The sequence below is a fragment of the Nicrophorus vespilloides genome, unplaced genomic scaffold (genome assembly GCF_001412225.1).
Source record: "Nicrophorus vespilloides isolate i.1.1-1 unplaced genomic scaffold, Nicve_v1.0, whole genome shotgun sequence".
NCBI classification, from domain to species: domain Eukaryota; kingdom Metazoa; phylum Arthropoda; class Insecta; order Coleoptera; family Silphidae; genus Nicrophorus; species Nicrophorus vespilloides.
The window spans coordinates 167,557-176,372 of record NW_017099242.1 but is presented as its reverse complement, the minus strand read 5'-3'; the positions used below and the strand labels follow the sequence as shown (position 1 = coordinate 176,372).

The 8,816-nt window shown below is 32.2% G+C and overlaps 2 protein-coding genes across 3 annotated transcripts; both read left to right on the top strand.

Moving 5' to 3' along the window:
• Positions 1 to 2: 2 nt before the first annotated feature.
• On the top strand, positions 3 to 1,274 carry LOC108564234. The gene is made up of 2 exons (XM_017923206.1): positions 3 to 772; positions 832 to 1,274. The coding sequence occupies exons 1-2, from the start codon at positions 739 to 741 to the stop codon at positions 1,092 to 1,094; spliced, it is 297 nt and encodes a 98-aa protein (XP_017778695.1). The 5' UTR covers positions 3 to 738; the 3' UTR covers positions 1,095 to 1,274.
• Positions 1,275 to 1,369: 95 nt separating this feature from the next.
• LOC108564233 (transcription initiation factor IIA subunit 1-like) lies at positions 1,370 to 3,978 on the top strand. Of its 2 annotated transcripts, none has more exons than XM_017923204.1 (4): positions 1,370 to 1,553; positions 2,414 to 2,573; positions 2,971 to 3,719; positions 3,792 to 3,978. In XM_017923204.1, the coding sequence occupies exons 1-4, from the start codon at positions 1,524 to 1,526 to the stop codon at positions 3,897 to 3,899; spliced, it is 1,047 nt and encodes a 348-aa protein (XP_017778693.1). In that variant the 5' UTR covers positions 1,370 to 1,523; the 3' UTR covers positions 3,900 to 3,978. The 2 variants fall into 2 exon arrangements, with proteins under 2 accessions (XP_017778693.1, XP_017778694.1); XM_017923205.1 differs by lacking the exon at positions 1,370 to 1,553 and adding an exon at positions 2,151 to 2,314.
• The last annotated feature ends 4,838 nt before the right edge of the window (positions 3,979 to 8,816 follow it).

Here is an 8,816-nt window from a genome sequence, read left to right as displayed (position 1 = left end):
ATTGATATTTCATTATCTTGTGGGATTCTTAACGTACACATATATATGTATATATATATATATTATATCTTTTTTTTAAACGTCTACTTACACAACATTTACAGACTCATTCAATTACACTTACATCGCACATTTAAATGAGAACGCAAATTTAATAGACCTGTTGCGTACATGTGTGACGGACATCTAACATTGACTAAGAAGTTTCCTGGTATTGCGTTAGCAATCAATGGGTGCCTCCATCCATCAATAGCCGCCAAAGATCGCCGATGGCCAAGCCGGAGTCGTGGAAGCGACCGGGACCCAATGGATATGCACACATACACGTACACTCGCGACCCACCGCATCCGCCCTAAGCGCCCTTCTTTGAAATTTAGACCCGCAAAACAGCGCCCAAATCGTCGACGAGCTTGCTACGACCACCGAAGCAGCCATGCACTTCCTGGAGATGAACGGGCTTACGGTGAATCGGTGACACAACTTCCACATCCGCCGTCAGAAACCACCACCGAATTTATGTTGTATGCGCCGATAGTAGGTAGAGCTGGTAAACAATTTGGGGGAGAAGAGAAAAATCAGGTTTGTTTTGCCTGCCGAGCGGCGGGAAGCGCGCGCAATTGCGAATGTGTGTGCGACTAAAGGGTGGATTTGATCTTTTCGATCCAGTTTCTCCATTGCGATTCTTGGTCCAGTGTCATCCCCCTTCTAATCAATAATGTTTCATTTCGCTTGCTGACATGGACGAAAGCGCACCTCTGAACATGGAGAAAGGTAAGTTTGAAACAATAATATTTTATTTCAAATTGTTTACAAATTGTTTTTTGAATTAGATGGTCAGGGGGAGTCCGTAGATGAACTACGGCAAAGGTTGAACCACATGAAGAGGATGATGGCTGAGCGTCAAGCCAACGGAATGGGGATGGAGGATGATGGTAGGATGAAGGCCAGGAACGGGAACATCATCGATGGAAGCTTCCTCAGCTTCGTATTCGCTGTGGCCTTGATCGTCATCCTATCGGTCAGCGTATACGCGTTCTACCACCTGTACCACGCGATCCTCAAAAAGTTCCCGTCGCACCACACGGAATTGTAATGTAGGCAACACAAATTCCACCCTATTATCAATCATTGCGTATATGCAAGTCTAACAAATTTACTGTTACTACGTCAAGTGCTCAAATACTTAACAATAAAAATTACAACATTGTACTGCACTTCATGATCGGAAACGATCTGGAGCTAATAAATAATATGTATTCAATATAAGCGATTTTTATGCGAGTTTGATTTATTCTATTTATACTCTCCTCTCTTCTACTCCGCACAAATTTGACTCGTGCAGTCGTGGCGACGTCACGAGTGTGTCACTTAAACCACAGTTTGTGGAATAAAACTTGTTGCGGTGTCGTGCGAAGAAGATCGCGATGAATGAGAGAAAGTACGTTTGATCGAGTTCGCACTGTACATGAGCTATGCGTGATTTACCCGGGTTTTCGGACCTTTCCAGATCTTAATACCTAGAATGGCGAGTTCCCATTGCAAATCGAGTGTGGTAAGTAAATAGATAATTCTACAAAATAATAGAAAGAGACAAAAACTAAGAGGATATCATAATCAACTACGCCTCGGGACTACTGCATCTATATATATATATATATATTATGTATATATATAAATGTGTGTATGTATAAGCACACACATATATATGTGTGTATTTATTTATATGTTTATATATGCATATGTACATATTCATTCGTTGGAATATTCCATAGAATGACATAGAGCTAGTCAGCAATTGAATAATTGATCAATTGAATGGTGCAACGTAAATATGGTTTAATGGACTTTTAATTATGCCATCAATTTTTAAAGTTTTTAAATTGCGCCGTACGACTGAAACATAGATGGCGCTCCGATTATTCTGATCGTTGGACAGGAATAATTGTATTAGAATGAATGGTTGCCACCCTTGGTATTGATCAACGGTTGGCTATGGGTATTATCTTTGGTATGGTGTTGGTGCAGCCTCTAATGTCAAAGGAGAGAATTTCGGTTAAATTTTCGGGATTCGCGCACAGACACAGACATGGCGGATGCGCATAGCTACATCGAGGAAAACGGGACAAGCGTGCGCATGTAAGAACACCTCCATTTCTCTGTGCCTGCTTTCAATGACTCGTTACAACATGTATCATATATTTCTGAAGAATATTCAGGTTTGAGTAGTGATGTAAAAGTACAAAAATTAACGTCCAAAGTTGCCTATAGTCAAAACAAATTTAGTGTTTAAACATTATAAACATGTCGAATGTGGTAGGTGTTATTTTTAAGTGCCATCTCTTAAATATTATTGTCATTTTAATGTTGACAAAAGTATATATATTAATTTTTTTCACTGTTTCAATTGACCAGCTGAGAGTTTACCAAGACGTTATTGATGATGTGATACTGGCAGTTCGTGAATTATTCATGGAAGATGGAGTGGATGAGCAGATATTGCAAGAATTGAAACAATCTTGGGAATCAAAGCTTGTGGCCAGCAAAGCTGTCGAGAGCCACACTGAAGAGAAAGGTAGTCCTCATCCAATACAAATAATTTTACTAATTTTTAGTTTAACCCTTTCAGTAATATGTTTATAAATTTATTAATGCTTTTATAGATAATGTAATTTTGGGGATGCAATGTAGAATACGTCTGCAACTCATCAGTAGTTTACGTGAATAAGTTTAGTGAGAGGAAGTGTTGCTACAAACCCATATTTAATTAGAGATAAGTGTCCATATTTCTTATAATTTTCATTATGAAACTATTTATTTAAAACACCTAAACATACACACATATACAGACATGAAACTGAACCAAACTAGAAATGGAGATAGTGAAATAAGATATATGCCTTTTGGACACTTCCATACTGAAAGGGTTAAATAAAGTGTAAATATTAGATAATGACATACAATGTTTTTAGGGATAAAAAAGTCAGGGGAGTTAGCAAATGGAAATGCATTTCCCAAGGGTCAGAACCAGGTGAAGCAAGTGGTGGGCCAAGTGGCACCCAATAATCATGTTCAAACTCAAGTTGTTACCCAAGTGGAACAACGAATGGTTCCAATACAAATAACACTACCCTCACAGCCAGGTGCAAATGGAACCCAAAGAATCCTTACCATACAAGTTCCAGCAACTGCATTACAAGATAACCAATTACACAAAGTCCTCACTGGCCCTATAATTACTGCTACAATGAACCTGTCTCCTCACATTGCCTCTTCCGTTCTGCAACAGCACGTAAACGCAGCATTCAATCAACAACTAGCGCAACCAAGTGTACTTTCATCGGTCATCAATAACACAGCCGCAACTGCACCCAAGTCTGTGATACAAAACGACGGAGCCTCACAGGAATCAGACGAGGAGGAGATCGAGTATAATCTGCAAGTGCCTTCCTGCTCAAAGCCTGGAACGAACAACATTCGGCCAAGGAAAAGGTTAATTGCGCAACACGACGGACCTGATGACACATCCGACGAGGAAGAGGAAGGCTCTGATGATGATGAACCATCCGACGACAATGACGACGATAAGGACGAAGATGAACAGGAGATGGATGAAGGTGGTCCAGAAGAGGAACCGTTGAATTCCGAGGACGATGTCACAGATGAGGATCCAACCGATTTGTTCGACACCGAAAACGTTGTTGTCTGTCAATATGATAAAGTAAGTTCCATATTTCTTTCTTTTTAAACATCGAACACAATATTGTAATTTGCTGTTGTTTGATGCTTTCAGATTACTAGAAGCCGCAATAAGTGGAAATTCCATTTGAAGGACGGTATTATGAATTTAAACGGCGAAGATTTTGTATTCCAAAAGGCAAGTGGGGACGCGGAGTGGTAATCAATTATGACTGTGTAACCATAGATATATATATTTAGGTTTTAAGACCTTAAATTATTTATCCCATAAATATTAATTAATTTTGTTTTATCATTTGTTTTTTTGAGATATGAAAATGATTTATTTTTACTGTTTCAATTAATTAATTAATTATTAGAAATGATATGTTATTGTACGTAATACTTCATTGGAAGTTCTTTTATCCTTTTTAATTAATTGATATACATGTATATCATTTGAAAATCTTTTGAATCACAAATTTTGTTTTGATTGTTTCTTATGAAATGCTTTTTACTTTACTCTCTTAATTTACTTGTTTTTGTCAACGTTTGGATTTTTGGTCCTGCATCTCTAGTTTTATTTATCAAATGAAAAAAAAAACTCGCCTTGAAATAACGTGCAAAAAAAAGAACTGTTGATGGAGATATGTATTTTATTACAATTTGTAAGGAAAGGTTTCGAGAAGTGTATGTAATAATAAATACTATATTAATTATATACTGAATGTTTCCTGGATAGATATAGTGCCTATATATATATATAAATAATATATACAAATATCGAACTAGAGATGTATCGAGAAAAAAAAAGAACAATGTCAGTCAGTTTAAAATTATATCACGTTTCTTTCTTTGTCGTAATTTAATTATAGTATTTTATAGAAATTAATTGTACCTACATTATGTTTGAAAATGAAAAAAAAAAGAAGAAATTTATTCTTGATATTCTGATGTGTCTGAAATTTAATTCTTATACCATGTTTCTGATTGATCTTCAATTTATTTTATTTCATTTAGTCGCATCCTACTGAAGAAAGATGAAGCCACTTTGTTTTGATCCTGCATTGGCTTCCTTTTTCTCCTTATTTGACTAAAAGTAAATCACTAATTGTAAACAAATATATATATATTATATATATATATCCTGAATGAGCAGCTAATGATGAAGATGTACATTGAATAGTTTTATTTTTATACATACAATACAATACGGGTTATTAACTAGTAAATTACCACTAAGATAAGATGCAGTTATTATTGTAGGGATAAAAACATACTAAAGCATTATATCTTATATGCTTTATCGTTATTTACGTAAATAAAATTCACATCACATACCCGAGTTTCTTTTACTCTCTTCGAAAACAAATGATTCGTTAGGATGCAGCAAAATCATAAATGTTGAGTACATCAAATTTGCTGCTAAATTTAAAGGACTGCTTAGTTTTCTTTCATTTATTAATTGATAAACTTAATTAGGACAAGGAATGTAGACATTATAAACATCAAGATTCTTGCAAGGATTTACAGGTATATTACATATTTTATTTAGAAATTTTACTTATACATATAATATTTTTTAGGTCCGATTCCCAAACCCGCGGGCAACATGGCGCCCGTGTCCATTTTGTATGTGCCAACCGATGTTCTTCCATGAAATGAAAGCTTGTCCGTGTTTATTTGACAACACACGAATCCAATGAATTTAGCTTGAATCGCCTTTTCCGTATTTTATTTATAATGTGTTTTTGAGCGGCCCGCGGCGGTCAATTTTAAACTGCAAATACATTTCAATAATGTATTTGCTGCAAATACTTATTGTTATATTTAGAAAATATAAATTTGAGTAAGTATAGAGAAAATATTATTGAAATAAATGTTCAATTATATTCACTCAAATTTTGTTAAAAAAAATCCGACACATTGGCTGCTTTCAGGCTGTATATTCAAATGAATTTTAATGTCATACAAACAGATAAGTATTCAAGTTTAGCTATTCAATTAAAGTTATATTTAAAAATGCACATATTTTGTTTGCACGGTGGATATATATCAGAGACTACCGTGTAATAAAAAGAAAACGTGTAGAAAGAGATACTGGGTTTTGCCATATATTTCTATTTCATGAAAGCACAAGCTCAAATTTTGTTTTGATTTATTTTTATTACTGAAAAAAAAACGGTGTAACATGTTTATATACACATAATATACAGTAAATTTAGATTATAAGAAATTATATTTTGAGTAATATAGAAAATTATATGTATAAAACGTTTATGAGAACAACAATATAGTAGATATTTGTTTTGTTATCTCTATAAGTATTTACTCATTGATGAAAACACAAAGTATAGAGATGCTATATTTAGTCCTTATCCAGACAGATTATTCATACATATATCACTTACAATTTGACTCACTGAGGAAAAGTAATAAAAAATAATTATCAGAAAATATAAGTTGAAATGATTAATCTTGTTTTGTCGATTAATACTCATTTAAATATGTTCATAATAGATTACGAAATTTGGTACTAATGTCACTTTGTTCGTGAATAAATACGTCAATTTACGTTTTTTTTTTGGTACACTTCGTTCGGGTGAATGTTCATACGAACGTACACTTTGACGCCGGTATCGTATGGGAATTACTCAGCTTTCCGATATATTGTAATAGGAGAAGAGACGAAATTGTAGAAGAGAAAAGGGTACTTAAACTGTAATGAAAATATTATTAGTCAGATGTTGATGAACTTAGAACTAATTATTTATTTAATACTGCTCCACGTTCATACGCACGAACATTTTGACTCAGCTTCAATACATGATAATCAAGATGAATATCTAGAAGAGAAAAGTGGTCTTGAACTGCATATAGATAATGAAAATATAAGTAGATTCAGATGTTGATGAGCTTAGAACTAATGATTTATTTCAATTGCAACAGCAAATGAGTACAGAAAACAATAATAAATAGGATCTAAAGCAAGATCTTGTTCAAATTGTAAAAAAAATAAAATTTGAAAACGAAATTTTCAATATACAAAATTATTATCATTTTATTCATAATATATTAAAATTTTGGTAACAATTACTTAAAAATCTTCCATTATATTCAGGAAGAATCGTTTTATGAATCACTATTAATTACAAATCAGTATCCGGTTTATTCTGTTGATATTTTTATCATGTTTGATAGCCTTGAAATGCTAAAAAAACTCATATTTTTCGAAGTTCTAGAAGTATTTTAGAGCCAATTTATTTACAATCTATTTAATTAAACAAGTTTTTAATTAATTATTAGTACATAATCTATTTAAATTCCGAATATAAAAAAACTGTAGTAGACGAAAAGTCCTACTTTTTAGTCGTTTATTGTTTAATAAAAAATCAATTACTTAAAACGACGTTAGAAGATTGTAATAAAAGACACATTGAAAAGTTTATAGGAAACTTTTATTATTCAAGATTCTGTATTTTCAAAGGCTATTCTGCGTTTACGTAACGCGATGTAGACACATCTTATTAAAAAGTGTCACATGAATATATTTGCTTTTCTATTTTGTAAGTTAGAAACTCAGTTATAGTAGAATCCGTAGATTTCACAAAGTAACAACTCATATAATAGGGAACGTTAATTAACGAAATTTCTACGAAAATATTGTATTTTTTTTAAACGAAATCCACTTAATTGTGTTTTGTTTTTAGAATATGAAACCAAAAGCAAAACGTCGTTAAACTGAGAAAAAGCAATATAAACTATAAATGAAAATTCAATTAGAAATCCAATTATTTTTACAAATGGTTATTTCAGCTGATTACACACGTTTTACTCGTATACTTTTAACCTTGTACACATGTAAACTGCTTAGATAGAAAATTTCATAAATTACGTATTTACAAATTTGCGTTTTTTTTAAACGTTCCAAACATTTTCTTTACATTTACGCCAAAAAAATATTAACATTATATTCTGTATAAAAGACAACAAAGGATTGTTTAATTTTATGTCTGCCTTGGATAAAATATATTATCAATAAGTTTACAACATATTTTATCCAAGATCGGATTTTGTTCTACAAGAATAATCATTTTTTATTCAGATCTACGTCAAGTTTGTTTTTCAATCCACTTGAATAAATGAGATGAGATAATTAATCAAAATACAGAAAAGCACTTCGTTCTGATATGAGCATTTATTACGTTTATTCGAATGATATAATATATAAAAATGATACAATATACATGATATGGAAGTTAGATGTCTTACTTACAAATAACATATCGTGGCAAAGCGAAAACATTAGAGGCTAGATGGAAAAGTCATGCACATACCAATTAGATAGTATGAAATACAGTTGTCCACAAATTAATCTGATCATGGGACACAATTGCACCATGTCCAAAACTATAGCATCAACAAGAAACATATTTAATAATGAAGTTTTATGCAAAAAAAGTTGTACTATTACAGTTTTACCTACTTTCTTTGAAACCATTGTATCTTTAACAATATAATAATTGATAATAAATTTACTTCTTAACAAATTATATTAAAATTGGTAACCTTCAGTTTAATACGACGATCCTAATTTGATTAAAATCTGGGATAAACGGATTTTAGAAAAGGAAACAACTCAATGAAAAAAGAAAACAATGAAATCTTTAATTAGGTTTTTGTTTTTATATATATATAGATAGATTTTATTAATACAATATAGTAATAATAATGTACTCTCATCTATAAATTTACAGTCTCAACTAACAATTATTATTATAAATGGTAAAAGGCACAAAATTGTTAATGCGATACAGATTCGCCCTAATGTACATATCGCTTTAGTACTTGATATATCATCTCTTGCTGTATAATTATATGTTTTTCATGTTCTTCTCTTCCTCAATTTCTCATACATTTGCACTCCACGCGGTCCTTGTATTCGAATTTCGATTGAAGTGAACTCATTTATAAATAGAATAAAGTTAAAAAGAAAAAAATAATAATAAAATAATGATAATAGAAATGAAACAGAAAGAAAACAAATGATTCTCACGATACGGGTGTGTGTGTGTACAAATCTTACAAACAATTATTTTTAATCACAAATACAATTTACAAAACCCTTGGTGAAAAATAA

Coding starts and splice junctions, on each gene's coding strand:
- LOC108564234 (XM_017923206.1), top strand. CDS start 739: ATGGACGAAAGCGCACCTCTGAACATGGAGAAAG. Junction 773..831: donor ACCTCTGAACATGGAGAAAG/GTAAGTTTGAAA, acceptor TTTTTGAATTAG/ATGGTCAGGGGGAGTCCGTA.
- LOC108564233 (XM_017923204.1), top strand. CDS start 1,524: ATGGCGAGTTCCCATTGCAAATCGAGTGTG. Junction 1,554..2,413: donor CCCATTGCAAATCGAGTGTG/GTAAGTAAATAG, acceptor TCAATTGACCAG/CTGAGAGTTTACCAAGACGT. Junction 2,574..2,970: donor GAGCCACACTGAAGAGAAAG/GTAGTCCTCATC, acceptor CAATGTTTTTAG/GGATAAAAAAGTCAGGGGAG.